This window comes from Girardinichthys multiradiatus, chromosome 19 (genome assembly GCF_021462225.1).
Source record: "Girardinichthys multiradiatus isolate DD_20200921_A chromosome 19, DD_fGirMul_XY1, whole genome shotgun sequence".
Classification (NCBI taxonomy): Eukaryota; Metazoa; Chordata; class Actinopteri; order Cyprinodontiformes; family Goodeidae; genus Girardinichthys; species Girardinichthys multiradiatus.
Genome location: NC_061811.1, coordinates 38,103,676 through 38,128,613, shown reverse-complemented (window position 1 = coordinate 38,128,613; position 24,938 = coordinate 38,103,676). Strand labels below are relative to the sequence as shown.

The 24,938-nt window shown below is 40.5% G+C and overlaps 1 protein-coding gene across 5 annotated transcripts in view; it reads left to right on the top strand.

Annotated features, from left to right (window-relative positions):
- mipol1 (mirror-image polydactyly 1) overlaps positions 1-24,658 on the top strand; it is a 99,518-nt gene extending 74,860 nt beyond the window's left edge. For all 5 annotated transcript variants that reach the window (XM_047344916.1, XM_047344914.1, XM_047344917.1 and 2 more), the window contains 3 exons: positions 9,323-9,417; positions 18,915-19,106; positions 24,176-24,658. In XM_047344916.1, the coding sequence (XP_047200872.1) occupies positions 9,323-9,417; positions 18,915-19,106; positions 24,176-24,242 (354 nt within the window). In that variant the 3' untranslated portion in view covers positions 24,243-24,658. The remainder of the gene's footprint in view (positions 1-9,322; positions 9,418-18,914; positions 19,107-24,175) is intronic.
- Positions 24,659-24,938: the final 280 nt, after the last annotated feature.

Here is a 24,938-nt window from a genome sequence, read left to right as displayed (position 1 = left end):
CATGGTTGTTTGTGTGTTGCCCTGCGATGGACTGGCGACTTGTCCAGGGTGTACCCCACCTCTCGCCCATAGACTGCTGGAGATAGGCACCAGCTCCCCCGCGACCCACTATGGAATAAGTGGTAGAAAATGACTGACAGTTAATGAATGTTGCATGGATTACATGGAAAGATCTCACCTTATTTCGACAGCACTTGTGTATATAAAGTTTCTCCATACAAATATGCAATAACGAGTGTGAGGAGCCACAGACCTGCCCCCCTGGACCTGAGACAGACATGGAGGAGATCTGAGCCATAGAAACCCAAAGGCCACCCAGAGCACAGGAACCCCAGGAGAACCATCGCCAGACTACTGCAACCCCCCCAGAGAAGAGTAGGGGAGAGTCCCAGGAAAACCACCCAGCAGCCACAGTGCAGAAGCCCCAGGGAGCTGCAGTGTCGAGCCCACAGACCCCAACCAATACATTTTTAAATGGATGCAGCAGGCAAATAAAACTCCATCCTTTATCTGTGGTAACCACCTTATCTCTTGGAAGTTCTCAGAACAAAGAACCAATAATGTCATATTTCCACAGTTTTAATATAGCTAGGTTGAGCAAAGACCTCCTTAGCATGTGGATCTAAATGTACAACATGTGATGTGACTGGATTACAAAGTTGACAGTATGGGTACACTAATGGGCCCATGTCGGTACAGTTGGGCCATATGGTCAAAAAATAATATATACACGTTTGGGCTTTATCTTATCGCTTATAGTTTTGATGTATATCACAATATTTAAAATCCATTGTTAATCAGTGGATGTTCAGCCCTATAGTGTAATCCAGTGGTGAACCATGACTCAGACTCTGAACCTCCATCCAAAGCAGAATAAAATCAAAACACCTTATATTCCAACAGTAGAAGTGATTTTGAATGGGTCCACTTCCGAAACAAAGTGGCTTCCCACACCAGGATGTCACATAAACAGAAAAGCAAAGGTGAGGACTGTATCTGTATTTTGCCTCCATTTTGGTTAAACGTGTGGCATTATGCTTTATTGTTCATCTGCAGTTGTATTTCTGTAATATCCCCTTCTATGGTTTAAAGTTTGACTGTGTGTTAACATTCTTTCTCTAGCCTGTTTGTTGCCTTCATTGCAGTCAGTAGATAGTGTCAGTGCATTCAAATACCTGTAGCTCTGTGGTCCTACTTCACAAAAACATGTCTCCCACCCAGAGGCTCCCACTTTCAGGAGTGTGTCTGACTCTCTGCAGAATGTCTGGAGCTGATTATGTGGTCTTCATGTGTAAAAAAGGCTTATGATACTAAGCTCATTCTCTCCTCATTTCCACATCCTGAATGAGATCTTTCCCCCTGTTTAAGAGAAAACCTCTTGCTCACCTCAACTCTTTTTGTTAAAGGTCAAAGAACGTTCCCTCTTTCTTTCTGCCTTCCTTTTCCTAACCCCTTTGGCTCTCATAGCTCCAGGTTTGCCTCCTGTTCTCTTCCTCTCTCTCTAATATGTCCAATAAAGAACCTCTCATTTTATCCTCCTCCCCCATCTTTCCTCTGCTTCTATAATCTGCCCTCATCATGTCAAAGGTCCTGGCACAGTAGTTTTATTACCTCCTCCCACTACTCTTCCTTTCTTTCGTTGACCTTAATTCCTCATGTTAAAGGTCAGCTCTGTGTCACTCCTGCTTACTGATCACCTCATTTGGAAATTATTCTGATTAATAAGGCGGGCAGCTCTTTTGAAGCATCTCCTCCGGCCCGGCTGGAAAAAACACATATTGACTCTCTGGGTTTGGTTCCTCTTTTGATGTCTCACTTTAAACTCTCAGACCTTCGGAGGCTTTAATTAGAATAGAGCAGAAGGAAGAGGAGGAGGTCAGGGTCAGGCCTGTAATCCCTGCTGGAGTCAGCCTTAACAGAGTTTTACCAAAGACACAGTGAGACACAGCGTCCTGGAAGAGTCAGCTGACAGGTTTAACACTTGCAGCAGAATTTGTGAGTAGGGATTTGGGTGCAGGGGCAGCAGGTATGGGGGACCAGCAGGAATTTGGTAATGTTTCAGTTTCTCTATCATTTATGGCAGACTGCACATGAAATATTAACAAGTTCACATAAAAAGTAGCTTACCAAGCAGAGGAGACAGATACATTTAGCACGTAGACAGACTGTTCCCATTTGGACATCATTTGGTACGTGCCATGGTAACATTGATGGTAAATGATCCGATTTCCAAAGAGTTAGCACATCTAGGACATGTGGTGGCATTACCAGTTGTACAATACAACCATCCGGTTTCCTGTAAAGCCCTAATGTAACTCCTATCAAACACCTGCAAGGGATCCTACCCCTGTCTATTGAGTCTACAAGGCCTCATCCATGTCTGCTGGCCCTTCCTCACTGGTTAGACTGACTATTGGATGCTCCAGCAACTTCCAATAATAATGTTGCTGCTCTTGAAATGTCACCATGCATTCACCCTGGTGGTGTTCTAGAAACCACTCTTGCAATTCAAGTCATTTACATACCCATCGCTTGTCTGCATTTGTACTAAATTATGTTCAAATAGAATAAAATCTTTTGTCAGTTCTCATTGTGGTGCTTTCCTGTTTTGGTTTTTTTTTGTAAACTGAACCTAGGTTACCTCACCTTGGTGGCAAACCAGTAAAATAAACAAAACTAAGTCGGCCCAATCTACAGACCTTAGTCCAACAGGAATCCTGTGGGGTGACATTAAACAGGGTGTTTCTGAGGCAAAACCAAAAAGTGCAGAGGAAGAGTTGAATGTAATCTAATTATTCTGGGCTGTGTTGGTGACACAAACACACTTATCCCCCCACCCCACATAGAATCTTAAGACTAAAAGTAGCTCCTAGTGACGTCATTCTAAGAAAAATCTTAGAATTTCTCGAATTCCAAGATTTTTCTTAGAATTTTCCCTTAATAAGATTAAAGTTATTCATGAAGCATCTTAGGCCTTAAGAGAGCTCCTAACTTGAGGAAATGTTAAGAGTAGTGAGGAGAATTTTTAGTGAGCTTAAGAGTGTCTTAAGCAGAGAAGATGGTGGAAAGACAGAGAGAATGGAGAAATATTGTCCTACAATGAACAACAGCAAATTTATAAAAATGCTACCGACTCGATCGCCTCCTTAATAGTCGAGTAAAAGAGCACATAAACTTCTATAACAATCAAACAATTATTAATATAGAGATAAGATCAACTTTATCTTCCCCCTAGGGGAAAATTAAATAGTTTCAGCAGCAGGACAGGTTAAAGGTCAACCTCTAGCAAGGTAACATTAGGAAGGATAATAAAATAATAGAAACAATAATAAATAACCATGAATAAAAAGTCAACAAAATTAAAAACAATATAGTACAGGATTATTTAAATATTTGCAGACTGTACAATGCTTTAAAAAAATACATTTGGAAAAAATCTATAAAACTTGAAAAAAAATATATATATAATACAGACCAAAAGTTTGGACACACCTCATTCAAAGAGATTTCTTTCATGACTATGAATATTGTAGCTTCACACTGAAGGCATCAAAACTATGAATTAACACATGTGGAATTATATACTGAACAAAAAAGTGTGAAACAACTGAAAATATCTCTTATATTTTATGTACTTCAAAGTAGCCACCTTTTGCTTTGATTACTGCTCCACACACCTTTGGCATTCTGTTGATGAGCTTCAAGAGGTAGTCACCTGAAATGGTTTTCCAACAGTCTTGAAGGAGTTCCCAGAGATGCTTAGAACTTGTTGGCCCTTTTACCTTCACTCTGCGGTCCAGCTCACCCCAAACCATCTCAATTGGGTTCAGGTCCGGTGACGGTGGAGGCCAGGTCATCTGGCGCAGCACCCCATCAATCTCCTTCTTGGTCAATTAGCCCTTACACAGCCTGGAGGTGTGTTTGGGGTCATTGTCCTATTGAAAAATTAATGATGGTCCAACTAAACGCAAACCGGATAGAATAGCATGCCGCTGCAAGATGCTGTGGTAGCCATGCTGGTTCAGTATGCCTTCAATTTTGAATAAATCCCCAACAGTGTCACCAGCAAAGCACCACCACACCTCCTCTTCCATGCTTCACGGTGGGAACCAGGCATGTAGAGTCCATCCGTTCACGTCTTCTGCGGTGCACAAAGACACGGTGGTTGGAACCAAAGATCTCAAACTTGGACTCATCAGACCAAAGCACAGATTTCCACTGGTCTAATGACCATTCCTTGTGTTCTTTAGCCCAAACAAGTCTCTTCTGCTTGTTGCCTGTCCTCAGCAGTGGTTTCCTAGCAGCTATTTTACCATGAAGGCCTGATTCACACAGTCTCCTCTTAACAGTTGTTCTAGAGATGTGTCTGCTGCTAGAACTCTGTGTGGCATTGACCTGTTCTCTAATCTGAGCTGCTGTTAACCTGCGATTTCTGAGGCTGGTGACTCGGATGAACTTATCGTCCACAGCAGAGATGACTCTTGGTCTTCCTTTCCTGGGGCGGTCCTCATGTGAGCCAGTTTCTTTATAGCTCTTGATGGTTTTTGCGACTACTTGGGGACACTTTCAAAGTTTTCCCAATTGTTCGGACTGACTGACCTTCATTTCTTAAAGTAATGATGGCCACTCGTTTTTCTTTACTTAGCTGCTTTTTTCTTGCCATAATAGGAATTCTAACAGTCTATTCAGTAGGACTATCAGCTGTGTACTGTATACACCTCCTGCACAACACAATTGATGGTCCCAACCCCATTTATAAGACTTGAAATCCCACTTATTAAACCTGACAGGGCACACCTGTGAAGTGAAAACCATTCCAGGTGACTACTTCTTGAAGCTCATCAACAGAATGCCAAGAGTGTGCAGAGCAGTGATCAAAGCAAAAGGTGGCTACTTTGAAGAACCTAGAATATAAGATATATTTTCAATTGTTTCACACTTTTTTATTCAGTATATAATTCCACATGTGTTAATTCATAGTTTTGATGCCTTCAGTGTGAAGCTACAATATTTATAGTCATGAAAATAAAGAAAATCTTTGAATGAGAAGGTGTGTCCAAACCTTTGGTCTGTACTGTATACTTAAATACAAACTTTAGACAAGAGAAAGTACAATAATCTAAGTACTATATATATAGAAGTAGGATGTAAATGAGGAGAGAAAGTATCTGCTGTATTGTACATGATGATGTCAGCAGCCTTAGCCTAAATGATCATCTAGAACGCTCCCATCTGTGGAGACGTTCTCTGGTGAGCTGCTATCTCCTCTCTAGCTTCTAACTGCAGCAGGTACTAGAGCTGCTCACATTCCAACCTGGTGAAAGCTGAAGGAGCGACGCATTGATCTGGTGGGAATACCTGTTTGTTCCCACCGTGACCAAATCTACCTTTCAACACTCCTCTCTTCTTCTCCACCAGCAGGCTCTGCTTCTCTGTTCAGTTCGCTTTTCTCCACCTTTTTTTTCTCTGTTTTGTTTTGGTCATTTTCCAAAACTAAACCTCATTATACAAGAAGGAGATCACAGTAAAAGGCTGAATTTTAATATTAGTATGAAATTAATTAATATGAAATAGATGCAGTATAAAAATTACCAGCATGGCGAGTAAACATAATAATTAATAAATCAAAAATAATGATCATGTAAATATGCTACTTTTAAACATGTTGATGCTGTGTGACAAATCATTTAATTTAGCCAAGTTTTATCATTATTTTTGAATCCAGTCTAACTTCTATCATCGGTTAATATCTTTCCATTGATTACTAGGAGCCCTTTTGTCTGGTTTTGCTGTTTGCAACAACCAATCAGAGCTCTTAGAAGGCAGCGTCACACCTAACTACGGGTCAACCACTCCTCCTCACTAAGATAGGAATCTCTGTCGTCTCCTTTCTCAGAGTCCCTCTCAGCAGAGACCTGAATCGTTCTTAAGATAGGAGTCCTTGGCAGGAATCTTTAGGCTAAGTTAGGAGCTCTCTGAGAATCTGTGTGAATACGGGCCCTGGTCTTTATTGAGTAACACTAAAAACTAATATTAGCTGGCTAGTTAGCTGGGTTCGGTTAGAGTCTGGATTTTGCTTAAAAGACATGCTGTTATAGACTTTTAGCATGCCATCTTTACTTTTAAAGGGACATTTTAATAAGAGTAATAAGTTGCATTTTTTAATTCCCACCCCATAATATTCCAAACAGCTCCCCGTCTTTCTTGTAAACAAGTAAAATTAAAGAGACCAGGTTGAGCTGTGCTAAAGCAGGTAGAGGGGCAGCAAGTGGGGAACTACTCTACTCCAACTCCACTCACACCAGAACCTTTACTGGTATTTTATTAGTAGTGCCTCAAGCCATAGGAGGTTTATGACAGAACATTTGAAAGGTTTTGAACCATTGATTTTTAAATCCCTGATATACCTTGAGAGCAGTAAGTTACCTCTGCAGTCTCTTTCTGGTTGTACAGACATGCACTTTCATATCAACAGAGAGCCTGCTATAAGCCCCACACTAGTATTTTAGGGTTTTTGGAAACGTCTGGACTCTTCTTTGGAATCTAGAGTCTTGTAATCTGTTTTAAGGTTGAACTTGCTAGGACAGACATGCCTGAGCATATTGACACCTGTTTCCCCCACTTGTAGACTATTTACCTTACAGTGGAACGGCTGATTTCAGATTCTTTAGAGACCTCTTTAAATCCCTTTCCAGACTCAGAAGCTGCTATAATTTTCTTCCTGAAGGCCTCAGACAGATCTTTGGATCTCATCTCACCATGGTGTTCACCCTCACTTAGTGAGGAGCACCAAACTAAATGTCTGAGGTTTAAACAGGACTATGTTCTCATCCTGATGTGACACACCTGTGTGTGATTTTAGCCATTTTAAGTGGAAATAGATATGGGGATGTCCTCATTTACTCATCACCTGAATTATTTAAATACATTTTACCGAAAATTTCAAAAGATTTTTTCATCAGTTTTTATTGTTAATTTATATAACTTATATTCTTGAATTTCCAGGATTCAAATTGATATTTAATATCCAAATATGTTGGAGGAACAAACATGTTTTTGTAGGGTGTCCTATTTTTTCATGACTGTAGATTTTCCTACAGTGCTTCTCATTTTTTGTTATAGCACTGCTGAATGTTTGTGGTGTGGAAAAACAGAAACTATGGTAAATATAGAAGGAGGTAGAAATCTGCACTATTTAGACTGTTTATTGCAAATTCAGATTTGAACATCTAATCACTGAAACGTTTTGTTGTTTAATGTTAATTTAAGTCAGCAAAGATTAACAGCGGTACCAGAAACAAACCACTCTATTCTTGTAATGCATGAGCTTGTTTTCATCTGCTCCTGCATCCTTTCCAACAGAGTTTAGTAATCCAAATCCACTCATCAATTCACAAACCACAATAAACCTACTCCCCCAACCAGTCCTTAAATGCACCTGCAGATTTGGTACAGGAGGCATGTGATAATGTTATGGTGTAAGATCTAGAGCTGATGTAACAGCAATCCTTATTATAAGGTGTGTTGACATTTATGTTCATTAATTACACAGTTAGTAAATTAAGCCTTTATTTAAACAGTCAGTCCCATTGTTATCCAGAACTTGATCTCCTTGCTGCCTGGTGGGTTTGCACATTTAAAGCACAAACACACACTCTGCCAATATTTTATTAGAATTTTATGTGAAAGATCAACACAAAGTGGGATACAATTGTGAAGTCGTCCCCTTCCCAAAATACTTTGTGGAACCACCTTTTTCTGCAATTACAGCTGCAAGTCTTTTAGGGTATGTCTCTATCAGCACATCTAGTGACTAAAATTTTTGCCCATTCTTCTTTGCAAAATCAGCTTAAGCTCAGTCAGATTAGAGGGAGAGGGTTTGTAACCAACAGTTTTCAAATATTGCCACAGATTCTCAATTGCGTTTTGCTCTGGACTTTGACTGGGCCATTCTAACACATTAATAAGTTTTGTTTTAAACCATTCCATTGTAGTCCTGGCTTTATGTATATAATTGTTGTTCTGCTGGAAGGTGAAACTCCCCCCTCAGTCTTTTGCAGAATACAACAGGTTTTCTTCAGAGTTTGCCCTGTATTTGGCTCCATCCATCTTCCCATCAACTCTGACCACCTTCCCTGTCCCTGCTCAAGAGAAGCACTCCCTGAGCATGATGCTGCCACCACCATATTTGACAGTGGGGATGGTGTGTTCAGAGTGATGTGCAGTGTTAGCTCTCCTTCACATATAGCGTTTTGCATTTTGGCCAAAAAGTTCAACTTTGGTCTCGTTTGACCAAAGCACCTTCTTCCTCATGTTTGCTGTGTCTCCAACATGGCTTCTGGTAAACTGCAAATGGGACTTTTTATGGTTTTCTTTTAACAATGGCTTTCTTCTTCTTTCTTCCATAAAGACCACATTTGTGCAAAGCACGACTAATAGTTGTCCTGTGGACAGATTCCTCCACCTGAGCTGTGGATCTCTGCAGTTCATCCAGAGTCACCATGGGCCTCTTGGTTGCATCTCTGATCAGTGCTTTCCTTGTTCGGCCTGTAAGTTGAGGTGGACGGCCTTGTCTTGGTAGGTTTACATCTGTGCCGTAATGTTTCCATTTCCAGATGATGGATTGAACAAAGCTCCGTGGGATGTTCAAAGCTTGGGAAATCTTTTTATAGTCTAAGCCTGCTTTAAACGTCTCCACAACTTCATCCCTGACATGTCTGGTGTGTTCCTTGGACTTCATGATGCTGTTTGCTCCCCAATATTCTCTTAACCAACATCTGTAGCAGCTGTATTGTACTGAGATTAGATTACACACAGGTGGACTCTATTTAGTCATTAGCAATCATCAGGCAACTTCTGAAGGCAATTGGTTGCACTCAGAGTAAAGGGGGCTGAATATTTTTGCACACCGCTCTTTTCAGTTTTTTATTTGTAAAGAATGTTTTAAATCATGTAAAATTTTCTTTCCACTTCACAACTGTATACCACTTTGTGTTGGTCACCCACATAAAATTCCAATAAAATATATTTATGTTTGTGTTTGTAATGTGACAATATGTGGAAACGTGCACAGGGGATAAATGCTTTTAGAAGCCACTGTACATATTTAGGTATTATTCACCCAGTTCATGGGTTATATCACTGAAAGGTAATTAATTTAAGTGTTACCAGCTTTTTTATTACAGCAGTTGGTAACAACTGATGGAAATGGTTCTGCTAAGGATTATTGTTCACACAGCTTGTTTGTCCTTTCTGCTGTCAACATGCTCAGACAGACCTTTGTGTTATCACAAGGTGACTGCCATGTGTTTTATCTGATAAGGAGGAGCTGCTGAGGCTGCAGAATGAGAGAGATGCAGCTCTGGACAAGAGACAACGACTCGAGGCTGAAATTCAAGCATTACAAGCCAATCACAGGTTAGTGATCATCAGCAATAATACAATTCACCTTTACATAACCGCCGTTGCTGTCCAGCGTTTTACTGTGAGACTCGGAGACCATGTGCCAAACTAGCAACTGTTTTTGACAGAAATTAAACTGTTTTGCTCAAAATCTACACATAGAAATAGAAACACAAATAGTCGAGACCAAACTGGACATGTTTGACCACACAGCACAGATAATGATTGTTTTGGTAATTAATCTGTTTCCAATTAGTTGATCAGTCAGTGAGTATTTTATTCCATATTTGATTTCTTTGAGCTTGCATTCAGTTGTCTACTTTAGTATTACTCCAACTTTTCAAGATTGTGACCCTGATGCCTCTACATCATAGTAGAAATCCCCACACTAAATTAAAATAATTAGTAAAACACAAAAATGAAAGTAGTGTCTTATTAACTTATTCACCTTTGGTCTGCACATTAGCAGAACGTTAACTGAACTTGTACTAACTTAAAAACCATCATTCATTAAGCCTTATTTTATTTCCAGTTAAAACCAGACTGTATAAAAACACATATGTAGGTTTACCTCACTGTCTGACAGTAAATCTGACTAAACTTCTTGTTTTAGATCAGTTAAGATGAGCAAGATTATTTATATTTTATTTCCAAAATTTTCTTTACTTTCAAAGTGAGAAGTTTGCATTTATTAAGTTTGCTATATCTTTTAAACAATTTAGGAAAGCCCACATAATGATATCATGGATTAGGATGGTTTTCACAACATTTGAATTATTTGGAGGGTCACCTGTTGATGTATTTTAGGGGAACACCTACAACACACTATAAATTTTTGTGACATCATGGACAAATCAAAAGATATCAAGAAGAGAGCTGTAGTCCTCCACTAGTTTGGTTCATCCTTGGGTCTATGTGTCATCATTCACAATGAAACCAGTCCTGTACCAACATAAGCCAAGAGGCCACTCTAAGAGGAAGAAGCCATTAATGAAAAGGCAGTTTAAAAATTAGTTTGTAAATGCACTCAGGGACAAAAGACTTTAATTTTTGGTTCTGTGGTCTGATGAAACAAAACATTGTTTGGCTATAATGACTTTTATTACAGTCAAGAACCAAGATGATTCATTTCCCAGCAGATTTTAATTGAAAATTATTCTTAATCAAGCAAGAAGTTTGGTTCTAATGGGAAATGAGACGGGCAGCTTTCAAAACATAAAAACATGAGGGGTATATTTTTTTCAAAATAGTATGCTCTCTTTCTTTAAAAGTGCATATCGCTCTGTGAGGATCTATGTGCAGAGAGGAGTTCACAGAAACAAACAAATGTTAGCTTGTTTTCTCTTTGCTTTGAAATGCTCTGGTTGATTATTTGGCTCGTAATATGTTCTTTGCGTGGTTCCTCTTAATCCTGTGCTGAATAAAGCTTACCAATAGGGCTCAGGTCTCTCCCACTGAGACCGTCTGAGAGAGCTAGGCCTGGCTGGCTGGTTGTTAGGCTCAGACAGAGTAAAGTGACTTTACACTGGCGTGAGGTTCAGTGAAAAGGGCACAAATATGCAAACTTAGATTGTTGGACTCCCCCAGATTTCTTAGATCAAATGCACAAATTACCAAATTCAACATCATTCCTCATTTTTATGTCCAATTTAAAGACTCTCCCTTCGTGTTCCAGACTGCAAGACTGTTCCAGATTGACTGCAGTTCTATTTCATATAGGTTTTGCCCTTAATAGCTATCGCTAGCGATAGCCTTAGAGGGCTGCACCTATACTCAGAATCTGGGGTTACAATGCATAACCAATGTTCAAACAATGTATGTAGTCTGGACTTTGAGACAGGCTACTCTATCAGATTTAAAATGTTCCAGTCAGATGAAACCATCTGTCCATCATCCCTACCCACTTATCCTTGCATGAAAGCTGGTTCCTATCTCCACCATTGGGCGAGAGGAGGGGGTTACACCCTGGACAGGTCACCAGACCATTACAGTACAACACAGAGACACACAGGACAAACAACCAAGCACTTACAGACTAATACTTAGGGGGAGTTTAGAGAGTTCAATTAACCTAACATGCTTATTTTTGTGCTGTGGGAGAAAGCCGGAATACCTAAAGGTGAACTCATGCATGCATGGGGGGACATACAAACTCCATGCGGAAAGACCCCAGGACCTTCTTACTGCCAGGCAGCAGAGCTAACAACTCTGCCTCTGTGCATCCCCCAGAAAAAACATGTTGGTAAAATTAAAAGATTACCATTATCTACCAGGGATGTGGTTATGAATAACTGTGAGCTTAACTGTACACTTGGAGAAAAAAAGAGCAATCTTGCAAGCCAGACAACACTATCCTTACTGTGAATGACAGGGTTAGCAGCATTGTGTTGAGGGGGTGCTTTGCTGTAGGAGGGACCGGTACACTTCACAAAATACATGTTATTGTGTGGTTTCCAGGAAGTTGAAGCTTGAGCACAATTTTACCTTCCAAACAGTGATGTAATTAATGTCAAATTCATGACAATGTGGCTTAAGGACAACAACGTCAATGTTTTGGATTGTCCATCACAAAGCCCTGATCTCAGTCCCAGAGAAAATATGTGAAAATATGCTCAAAGGGTGTGTGTAAGCAAGGAGGCCTACAAATCTGACCCAGTTCCACCAGTTTTGTCAGAAGGAATGGGCCAAAATTCTAGTAAACTATTGTGAGACATCTAGTCTTTCACTACACCGATGTTACATTTGGTGCCGTTTTGTCCAGCTGGAACGACGACCGAGTTTCTATGTGAAGTAACTTTGGTTTAGCCTGCCAGCTGTATCAGTATGCCAGATCAGCTTGGACTCAAAAGTCCGCTTTTGCTCTGCCAAAAATGGGGGAAACTTTTAAATTTGTGTCAGGCTGTCAGTTGTGCAGCAGCCCCGAAGGTGGTATGTCCCTGTGCTTTCAAGGTCTTACAGTTGTTAGAAAATTATCCCAAAGGACTCACACTCAGCTGCTTCACCAAATCAGCTGATGAAGCAGACTGATTTTCCACCACTTCCAGGATGTATTTACTGTTTCAATAAGCTCACAGGGATAGGACATCTTTCTACTACTACTATTTCCGAATGCTTCAACGAATCTCACTTCAGAAAATTCGTAGTAACCCTTGTGTGGGGCATGCCTCCTTGGGGGACCACGTTTTCATGACGGAAAGGTGCAAGGACCTTCCTAATATTATTTATTTATAGTGGGACTATTCTGTAGTATTGCAGCGTTGCAACCTGGAAATGTTTTAGTGTTACACATGATGGCCGTTTCCATGGTCATGTGCTGTGATGAGGTCCAAAAACGTGACTGACTGATGAGTAGATAAAGGCTGCTGGAGCAGTCAACGTTTTATGTTTTTAAAGTGTAGTACTTATTTGTTTACTTCCTATAGAAAAAAACAACAGCCCTGGGACAAAACAAATCTAAAAACTAGTTATCTTTGACAAAACCGAAAAAGGAGAAAACAAAGGGAATATATATAATTCAAAAGAATAATACATTTGGAGTTTATTTTCTTTTTTTTTTTTACTTAACTAAATCATTGGGCTTTGGAACCTAGCTCCTGGAGAAGGGCTGGAATCTCTCCTATTATGGCTTTGCCCAGTGAGAGAGGCATCAGTCACATACTAGGCCTTGGCTGCATGCTTTGATTTTGGAGTTTTTTTTCTTTGAGAGTGGATATACACTACCGGTCAAAAGTTTTAGATACACTTTCTCACTTAATGAATTCCTTTATTTTCATGACTATTTACATTGTAGATTCTCACCGAAGGCAACAAAACTATGAATGAACACATGGAACTATGTAGTAAACAAAAAGTGTGAAGTAACTCTAAACAATTGTGTATTTTAGATGTTTACAAAATAGCCTTTGCTCTGATGACTGCTTTGCTCTCTTGGCGTTCTCTCCCTGAGCTTCATGAGGTGGTCACCTGAAATGGTTTTCCAAAGAGTCTTGAAAGAACTTCCCAGAGGTTCACTGAGAGACGACCAAAGGTTAATATTTCAGTCATCACAGCAATTTGCGGCTACTTTAAGGACTCTAACATGAAAACATATTTAAAGTTCCTCTACAATTTTTCGTTGGCTACATAATTCCATATGTGTTCATTCACAGCTTCAGTGAGAATCTACGTACAACATAAATAGACATGAACATAAAGAAAACCATTAAATGAGAAAGTGCGTCTAAAACTTTTGACTGGTAGTGTAAGTGATGATGGAAGCCATCAGGCTTAAGAAGGAGGCCTTGAGGGCTTTGTTGTCCCTGGGAATTCCAGAAGCAGCTGAAAGGTACTGGGTGGCCAGAAGGACTGCAGCTTCTGTGGTTATGGAAACAAAAACTCAAACATGGGAGGAATTCGGAGAGACTATGGAGAGGGACTTTCGTTTGGACTTAAGGAAATTCTAAAAAACCCTTTGGCGACTCAGAGAAGCGTAATTTGAACTATCCTAAGCTGTGTTTGTTTTGCGAGGGGAACAGCCTACCCAAACTGAGGACATCATTGGATGGTGGAGGGAGCAATTTGAGGATCTCCTCAATCCGCTCACCATGTCTTCCGCAGAGGAGGCAGAGCCTGAAGACTTGGGAGAATGTGATTCCATCACTGTGGCAGGGGTCGTGTAGGCAGTTGAAAGGCTCCCCAGCGACAGGTATGGATGAGGTTCGGCCTGAATTTCTGAAGGCTCTGGCCATTGTCATATTTGACTTGCCCACATGGTAGGCTGAGAAAACACAGCTAGAGTGGCAGCTTGGGGTGGTGGTCCACATTTTAAGAAAGGGGAACAGAGAGTGAGATCCAGTTATCGAGGGATCACACTTCCCAGCCTGACCATGGAACAGTGGACCAGATTTTTACCCTTGCGGAATTGCTGCGGGGGTCATGGGAGTATGCTTCTTTGGTCAACATGTGTTTTGTGGATCTGGGGAAACCCTACGACCCTGTCTCCCAAGGTATTTTGTGGGGGGTGCTGCAGGATACAAACTGCCAAAATTAGCTTCCTCTGGAGGATAGCCATGCTCACCCTTAGAGATACGGTGAGGAGTTCCAACATCTGGAGGGAGCTCAAAGTAGAGCTGCTGCGTTTATGAATCGAAAGGAATCAGTTGAGGTGGTTCAGGCATCTGATCAGAATGCCCCCAGGACACCTCCCCTTGGAGGGTTTCTGGACACATCCCACTGGGAGGAGACCTTGGGGAAGACCCAGAACTCGCTGGCAGGACTTTATATCCCGTTTGGCCTTGGAACACCTTGGGATCCCACCGAAATGAGCTGGAGGATGTCGCTGGGGAGAGTGATTTCTGGGGTTTCCTGTTGCTCTCGCAACCGGATCTTGGACAAGTGGAAAATAAAAGATGGATGGATGCTGCCACTGTCTCAATAATATTGTAATTTTGTTGATCTCACTACTTCTACTATTTTCACATATTTTACACTTTTGTCAGGTTTAACCTGTTTTTTTACCCAGGTAATCTCACAGAGACTCCAGGGTCCATATTTATAAAACCTCTCAGAAATACTCTTAAGATTGCTGTTAAGAATGGACTTAAGTGTAAAAATAATCTTGGCTCAAGCTGTGCTTAAGTTAGTTATCGAGCATCGGAGTCTCACTTCAAGGAAAGTGTAGGACCATATCTTTTTTCGTCCATTTATTTTCACATAAACACTATAACGGTAATTAACATTTTCAAATCATTTTATCTTTTTTGAAAGGTTCGCACTCGTCTGTCCTCTCAGTGCCATCACATGTCCCTAGTGGCAACACCAACTTGCATGTCCATTTAAGTCTGACAGTTGGAGTACATTTCTGAAATTTTCAACACTTAAGAAAAAAATTCCACTGCTCGCCAGTTAATACGCAAGAACACCACGAGCGGCAGGATGCATTGGTTAATATGTTTTACTGAGATTGAGATGTCCACAAGACTATGTGATAAGTTTACATTATATTGCGTGGTATTATATTAGTTAATATTATTATGTTCACGTGTGTCCTTAGTCTATGGGCTACTTTGAGCAGGTGCAGTATTACACACATGTTGCCCTTAAAGCTGCTTTCTTGTGAACTGTTAGTTTTTGTGGACAGTTGGTTGTTCAACAATAATTGTATCCATTTACTCTAAATGGTATCATGTGTTGACTCTTTATTAACCAATACATATATACCTAATTTCCTAAAGACGATACTCTGACCCTTATGAAACCTGCACCTACAAATTAACCCAAGTATGAAAAATCTGAAACTAGCACTTGAACTGATTAACACTAAACTAAAATTAAGTTTTACTTATATAATAATAATAATAAAATCTAGCAAACCCATTCTAAAACCAAACTTAAATAGAGAAAAAACGTTAAAACTAAACTATTCTGAAAACTATTATCCAAAACTACTATAACCTTTTTACAAAGTCATTCTAAGGCTTTGGGACTCCAGTGAACCACAGTGAAAACGATTATCCGCAAATGGAAAAAATATGGAACAAAGGAGAACCTTCCCAGGAATGGTCGTGTACCAAAACTATTACAAGAACTCGTTGTGGACTAATGAGAGAAAAGTGGAACATTTTGGAAGGTGATCTTCCCATTACATCTGGTGCAAAACTAACACAGCATTTCAGAAAAAGCACATCACACCTACAGCTAAACATGGTGGCGGTAGTGTAATGCTTTACTGGAATGGTTTACTGGTAAATGGAACCACAAATTCTGTGTTCTAGCAGAAAATCCTTGAGAATGTTTGACCATCCGTTTGCAACCTTATTCCCAAGCTCACCTGGGCAATAGGACAACAATCCAAAGAACAACATCCCACCTCTGAATGGTTCAGAAAAACAGAAAAATATTTTGGAGTGGCCTAGTCAATGTCCACGCTTAAATCTGATTGTGATTCTGTTTCATGACTTTAAACTCATTACCTGTTATTAACAAACAGTTGATGACAGTTGTGGCGCAACCTGTTGTTAGGTTTTGAAGACAACTAGTTTTTCACATACTTATTGGTTTTGATAACTTATTTCCCTTAATAAATGAAATCCTTTGAAAACTACATTTAGCACCGTAAATAATATCCGGTGGGCGAAGTGACCGTATGAGGAAAATTGTGTGTAGAGGAATGATAAGAAGCACAGAAGTTGTGGGACAAGTCCAAGGTTTTGATTCATCTCTGTCCAAATGCAGCTAGAGACACGCGACGGGTGTCCCATCATCAGAGAGGAATCTGGATAACCTGTAGAATAATAACAGGCGTAAACAGCCAGCAATGAGGACAACAAACAAACAGTAATTAGATAAGATCTTATGAGGCAGATTTGAACCACCAGAGAGGTGTGTTTTGGGCTTTAAGATCAGTTGGAGGATTTCCTAGAGGGGTCTGAGTCCGGTTCTGAGAAAAGCAGCTGCAGCAAAGTGAAACAAAATAAAGATGAGGAGCAAGTCTGTCTATGCTGATGAAAATGTGAGCCTCCATAAATTACTAGGATTGATGCTGAACGCCTGCAGAGACACCTCAAGAGGCTGCACAAAGCAGGGGAGAGGATGAAGACATTTTGTTTTCACTTTTAGTCTGATAGAAGAAATTAAATAAAAACTTAGATCCTGTTTAAATTTGTATTTCTTCAAGATTTGTTACATTTAAATTTAGTGTTACTAAAATCATTAGACACCTTGTGTTCCATATTCAGGTCCTGTGAAGGATCGGTACCATGGCTCTGATGGAGCTTAAATTTTGTATAGAGATGGACTGAATGTAATTCTGACTTATTTGAATTGACTGGTTGAACTGAATTGAAGAGTATGTATTAGAATGTGAATTGGGCCGATATAGATTTTTATTTTATGATGAGTTAGTTGAGGCGGGCTCTGAGTGGAGTTAAAGGGGATATATTCTTAACTTTTCCTTTTCTTTTGTGTTCAGACTTGCAGCTCATGATAGTTGCATTCATTTCCATGTCAGAAGGTAAAAAATATGCCCAGAAAAATGTAAACTATTGCAAGGCAGCTGAGGACTCGGCTAGAAGGTGCTAACAAATGATGACTTTATGTACATAACCTCAAACTCTGATATCAATGCATAACGTAGTGGTCACCCAAAGCGAAAGTAGAGATTACACAGTCTCCAGATAGTACAGGAGTCCATAAGAGTCAGATTTAGTTTGGCATGTTGTCCAGTGGGGAGGAGGAAGTCAGGAGAAATGTTGTCTGAGAGCAGTAGCTAGGTAGACCTATTAAACAGGTTATTTACACAGAGAGGAACTGGCTGTCATTGGTGAGCTCAACCTGCCTGTAATTCATCACAGCAGCAAATGATGGCTTGTGACTAAAACTGTCAGTTTTACAGTTTGTCAAAATTTCTTGAGACCAATTTCTTGCAAAGATAGAAATTCATATCTCTGCTCATAATGAAAGCTTTAAATTGAGTTTATGTTTTGTCAAAACTTGTTCAGCTGTCTAATGTGCTGCTTGTATCTGTGCTTTATTCAGAATGTCTTCTGTAGCAAACTACAAAGCAACGGGATAAAAATGTAATGGAATATTAATTCTTTCATTCGTTTTTCATTTGTCGGTGCACTCTTTACAGTGCTTTGCAGAACTATTCATACCCCTTGAATTTTGCCACATTTTGTCTTCTTACATGTACAAATTTTAATGTACAACATCATTTCAATTTTATTGGGATTTGATCAAATAGACACAAAGTAGAACATAGCTGTAAAGAGAAACTAAAACAATAAAACCTTTTCTAACCTTTTTACAGATCAAAATCTGATATGTGGCATGTATTCATCCCCCTTAGCTTTGACCCCCAGAATAGAATCCAGATTAACAAACTGACTTCAGAGGCTGCTTTGAGAGCATTAATCAGAGAAGCATTAAGAGGCCCCTGCTACCTCTGGAGGATCTGCAGAGGTCCACAACTCAGGTGGGAGAATGTGCTGAAAGGACTATTATTAGTTGCAATTCCACAATTCTGCATTTTATGGAAAAGTGGCAAGAGGAAAACCAAAATAGGTCAATTTAAGATCTTGTCAGATTAAACAAAAATGTCATTTTTTGACCTACATGTAAAATGCTAATGTAAAATGCTATGTTTGGAGGAAAACATAGCATTCTGCACAACATCCTGAATATATCACCCCCATGGTGACATTAGGTGTTGGGAGAGTATAAGAGAATATTGTTAGATAGTGCGGAAGACTTGAGACTGGGACAGAGTATACCCACCCATTCCAATAGTCCAGTCGAAGCCCTGCTTGAAGTTTGCCACTTGGGAAACTGTGGCAAGACTTGAAAATGATGTTCAGAGCCTCTCTTTATCCAATCTGACTGAGCTTGAGCTGTGTTATAAAGGAGAATGGGCAAAAATGGATATCTGAATACAAATGTATGCCATATTTATTATTATTGTCTTTCCCCTTCACATAGCTGCAATTATTTGTTTTGGTCTGCCACATAACCCCATCTTCCTTCTCCTCTGTCAGCTGTCAGGGCTATGTCACTCCTTCCCAGCCATCACTTTCAGCTGAGTCATCTGCAGATCAGGAGGACTTGTCATCTCAGGTCCAGACTCTCATGGTTCAACTGCAACATCTGTCCAGAGAGAGGGAAACCACTGAGGCAGAGCTCCAGCGCAGCCAGGAGGCTGAGAAGGAAGCTAGTGAGAGAGTTCATAGGTCAGTTACTAACAAACAAATGAACCCAGATTTGTTCTGTATCACTTACATGTTCTCATTAGTCTTGAATGAATACAGTCTTACAGCATTGACAGCTCAGACTACATCTGTTCTGTTAAACCTAAAAAAAACATGGAAACTAATTTCTTTATTTTTTTTCACTACAGATTTGTTTTGTACTTTAAGAATTTCTGTACTGCTTCTAAAATAGACTCAATAGTTGTAGGAGTAACATTCATCAACATCAGCATTCATTTTTTAACATTCCAGGTGATGTCAGCAGGTTTATATCTTTTATTATTCAATTCAGATTATTTATAAAATCCCTATTCACAATACATGTTGTCTCAACGCATTTACTGACAAACAAAGTCAAATCAGTGGAATCATAAAGACTCCAAGTCAACCACATCAATTCCAGTTAATCCTAACTATCAAACAGTGCAGTCAGATTCCGTTTATTATTTAAGTTGGTTAAACGTTTTTCTGTCTAAGGAAACCCAGCAGATTGAATCCAGTCAGTGTCTTGTAGCATTCCCTCCTCCTGGATGAGCATGTAGAGACAGTGGACAGTCAGTGCCGTTGACGTTGCAGCAATCCCTCATACTGAGCATGCATGTAGCGACAGTGGAGAGGAAAACTCCCTTTTAACAGGAAGAAACCTCCAGCAGAACCAGAACCAGGCTCAGTGTGAGCGGCCATCTACCACGACCAACTGGGGGTTTGAGAGAACAGAGCAGAGACACAAAGAGAACACAGAAGCACTGATCCAGGAGTACTTTCTATGGGAAGGAAAGGTTGTGCGTTAATAGCAGCAGTAGCTCCTTTATCACCTTCATCTAGGAGAGAAACACAGCTAGGCAGATAAGCTCTGAGGCAGTTTTTAAGTCTAGAGGATGAAAGGACATAGTCGTAGTAAAAGCGCAGTCAGTAGTTATGTCTACGAGAGAGCCAGGATTGAACACTAAAAGACAGGGCCAAGTGTATCAATTATATAAGGAAGATTGTAAGTTAAAAGCTAAAATAAAGCAAATAATGCAAAATTACAAAGTAGTAGGAGAATGTAGCAGAGCGAGTGAAAGTGGTCATTATGTCCTCCAGCAGTCTAAGCCTATAGCAGCATAACTACAGAGATAACTCAGGATAACCTAAGCCACTCTAACTATAAGCTTTATCAAAAGGAAAGTTTTAAGCCTAGCCTTAAAAGTAGACAGGGTGTCTGCCTCACGGACTAAAACTGGGAACTGGTTCCACAGGAGAGGAGCCTGATAAATAAAGGATCTGCCTCCCATTCTACTTCTAGAGACTCTAGGAACCACCAGTAAACTTGCAGTCTGAGAACAAAGTGCTCTGTTAGGAACGTATGGAACAATCAGATCTCTGATGTATGATTGAGCTAGATCAATAAGGGCTTTAAATGTGAGGAGGAGAATTTTGCCCCATTAAGATAATCAACTGACTCCTATTAAGACTGGGATCAAGTGATTTTACCAGAGAATGAAATAAGAAAAGGGCTGCATGGTGGCGCAGTTGGTAGCACTGTTGCCTTGCAGCAAGAAGGTCCTGGGTTCAATTCCTGGCCTGGGGTCTTTCTGCATGGAGTTAGCATCTTCTCCCCGTGCATGCGTGGGTTCTCACCGGGTACTCCGGCTTCCTCCCACAGTCCAAAGACATGACTGTTAGGTTAATTGGTAACTCTAAATTGCCCTTAGGTGTATGAATGAGTGTGTGCATGGTTGTTTGTGTGTTGCCCTGCGATGGACTGGCGACCTGTCCAGGGTGTACCCTGCCTCTCGCCCATAGACTACTGGAGATAGGCACCAGCTCCTCCGTGACCCACTATGGAATAAGCGGTAGAAAATGACTGACTGACTGACTGACTGAAATAAGAAAAACTAGAACAGACAGTGACATGGTTTGTTTGTGTATTAGATCATAAAGCAAAAGCAAAACTAGAGAGTACATTAGAAAAAAGATTTTTGTCCAGAGTTTCAACTCTATGAGGAACATTAGCTCGTAAAACTAGACTTTGGCCCCAAACTTCATAGAAATGACAAAATAGCACTTATTTGTGAAGTGGTAAGAAAATCATACGTGATTAAACGTTTTGTTTTATAAATAAATATCAGAAATATCTGCTATGCATATACAGGGGTTGGACGATTAAACTGAAACACCTGGTTTTAGACCACAATAATTTATTAGTATGGTGTAGGGCCTCCCTTTGCGGCCAATACAGCGTCAATTCGTCTTGGAAATGACATATACAAGTCATGCACAGTGATCAGAGGGATTTTAAGCCATTCTTCTTGCAGGATAGTGGCCAGGTCACTACATGATACTGGTGGAGGAAAACGTTTCCTGACTCGCTCCTCCAAAACACCCCAAAGTGGCTCAATAATATTTAGATTTGGTGACTGTGCAGGCCATGGGAGATGTTCAACTTCACTTTCATGTTCATCAAACCAATATTTCACCAGTCTTGCTGTGTGTATTGGTGCATTGTCATCCTGATACACGGCACAATGTTTGAACCATTGGATGCACATGCTCCTCAAGAATGGTTCGGTAGTCCTTGGCAGTGACGCGCCCATCTAGCACAAGTATTGGGCCAAGGGAATGCCATGATATGGCAGCCCAAACCATCACTGATCCACCCCCATGTTTCACTCTGGGCATGCAACAGTCTGGGTGGTACGCTTCTTTGGGGCTTCTCCACACCGTAACTCTCCCGGATGTGGGGAAAACAGTAAAGCTGGACTCATCAGAGAACAATACATGTTTCACATTGTCAACAGCCCAAGATGGAAACAGGAGAGTTGAGGTGCACATTTAATTCTGCCGTGATTTGGGCAGCCGTGGTTTCATGTTTTTTGGATACAATCCGGGGTAGCACCCGAACATCCCTTTCATCCAGCTTCCTCTTGCATCCACAGTTAATCCTGTTGGATGTGATTTGTCCTTCTTGGTGGTATGCTGACATGACCCTGGATACCGTGGCTCTTGATACATCACAAAGACTTGCTGTCTTGGTCACAGATGCGCCAGCAAGACGTGTTCCAACAATGTGTCTTTTTTTTAACTCTGATATGTCACCCATAATGTTGTGTGCATTTCAATATTTTGAGCAAAACTGTGCTCTTACCCTGCTAATTGAACCTTGACACTCTGCTCTTACTGGTGCAATGTGTAATCAATGAAGACTGGCTACCAGGCTGGTCCAATGTAGCCATAAAACCTCCCACACTAAAATGACAGGTGTTTCAGTTTCATTGTCCAACCCCTGTATATTCAACCCCACCAACATGTTTTCTCTGAAGCTCCACAGCTGTTCTGTTTCTGGCCTCAGAGGTTTGTTAGAAAACATTAGAGAACCAACAGCATCATGAAGACCAAGGAACACAGCAGATAGTCAAGGAGAAAGCTGGGGAGAAGTGTAAAGCAGGGTTAGGTTCTAGAACAATATCCCAAGCTTTGAACATCTCCCAGAGCTTTGTTCAATCCAACATCTGAACATGGAGAGAGGATGGACCATCTGCAGACCTACCAAGACATGGACATCCACCTAAACTGACAGGCTGGGCAAGGGGAGCATTAATCAGAGAAGCAGTCAGGAGGCCCATGGTAACTCTGGAGGAGCTGCAGAGATCCACAGCTCAGACGAGGCAGTCTTTTGAAAGGAAAACAATGTGTCGAGACTCACACTTTTGCTCTTTTTAGTAAAGTTACAAGACGAAATCCATTAAGCTAGATAAAAATCCTGCTTGAAGTTTGCTACAACCCATTTAGGAAACACAGCAGACATGTGGAAGAACGTTCTCTACTTAGATGAGACCAAATTTCAGCTTGTCTTACAAGCCAAACACTGTGCAAAGGAACTCCTCAGTCTGCTCTGAAATTTGTCATTTGAACCTGCACTCTGGGGTCTGTGAATGTCTGCCACAGGAATGTTGAGGCCATATCTGAATGTTTGATGCTGAGATTAACACTCCTGTAGCAGACATGATCTGGGATTTAGAGGAGGCAGGTTGGACCAACATTCAGGTAGGTGTACCTAGACTAAAAAAGGGGGATGTTCAGCATGTTCATGGATCATTAGATAATGATTAGCAAACAAATGTTTCTTCCACAGAATGCTGTTTTCAAATAAAAACTCCTAAAAATAAATAAAAACTCCTAATGATCTCTTCACTAAGAATTTTGGAGGTTGTAATTTTGTGGTGGAAACCAGCTGTGTCATGCCACCAGAAACAGTTTCCCTCAGAGACTCTGGAGGTGTTCAAAGACTGGTTAAGTATGTGGGACTAAGGGGATTTGGCTCTGATGATTCATATTCAGCAAACTATGATGCGGGTGTCCCTGCAGTCGAGATGATCAGGAAGAACTAAGCCTTCAGATTTGGATTCAAAAAGGAAAACGCTCTGATTGAACGTGACTTCTTCTTCTGCTGCTGCTGCTTCTCAACTCATCAACCTGAAGATGAAGGGATGAGATTCGTGATGAAAACAGCTTAAGTCCTCCGTCTGCGTCCTGTGCTGTCCTCCTGGGCTCAAACCTGGGGCTTTCTTCAGTAATTTGGCTGCCAGCAGGGGGTGGGGGATGGGAAGTGCCATCCAAGTTTCTGGGCTGTGAAGAGGAATGTTTGCTCTCTGATGGGAAGGACTGAGTCAAATCTGCAGCTTATTACAAATGGGGAGTTTAATTTGAATAGGAAAGGAAGAGAGCCTCGCTGATTGTTAGAAGGTCATCCAAATCACATGCACACACACAATACACCAACCTCACTCTGCACCATTTAACTTTCTCATTGATGGTTAGAAACCCGTCGTTGCTGTCAGCAGTGCATGCTGGCAGTGCTGCATTAACCTGGTGACAGTGACAGGGACCAGGTGGGACTTACTCAAAGACTCTGCTCAGGGAGAGTTTCCACTTCTCCCTGATCTTTGGTGTCATCCGTCCTCCTCCTGTCCACTCACACTCAGTTATGCAGGGTTCATCATCTCTCCTGTTTTCATCCCTGAGGAGTTCTGCATTTCTGACACTGAAATCCTCCTCTTCCTCCTCCTCAGGTTGGAGCGTCTGGTGGAAGTGTTGAGGAAGAAAGTTGGAGCAGGAAGTCTTCGTTCTGTCATCTGAGCTAAATTTTAGGACTTTTATTGTGGTCCTTTTTGTATAACTAAATTGATGTTTTGGAGTTTTTTTTACTGTACAGTTTTTTTTTACTTTTTTAAGAATAAAACTATATGTAGTGGCAGCAGTAGGAATTAAGCAACAGAATTTCTAAAAGCCTTTTCTGTCTCTTTCAGTCAGACCTCAGTTTTATCTTCTGTGTTTTCCTCTCCTTGGTTGGAAGGAGAGTATGAAATAAATATTAATTATGTCTTTAGAACTTGCTGTTCCACAAAGATGTGAGTTTTCTTGTTAACATGTCTGTTTTCTTCCTAATGCAGTTTTCATTTTTAACATCTGTTGTTGTTTAAAGGTTTTCTGTCTGCCAGCTGCCCTGATTTAGATTTTTCAGGTGCTCGTAAATAAATTTGGATATGATCAGAGTTCATTTATTTCAGTAATTCCATAAAAATGCAAAACTCTGTTATAGATACACACAGGGTGACACATTTCAAGTGTTTCTATCCAATTATTAATTATGTAAAGAACAAATGATTACGATAGAAAACAAGAATTCAGTTTTCAATTCAGTTTATTTATATAGTGCCAATTCACATATGTCGTCTCAAGGCACTTCACAACAGTCAGGTTCCTACATTCCAATTAGTCCTAACCATTGAACAGTGCAGTCAGATTCAGTTATTTATTCAAATTGGATAAAAA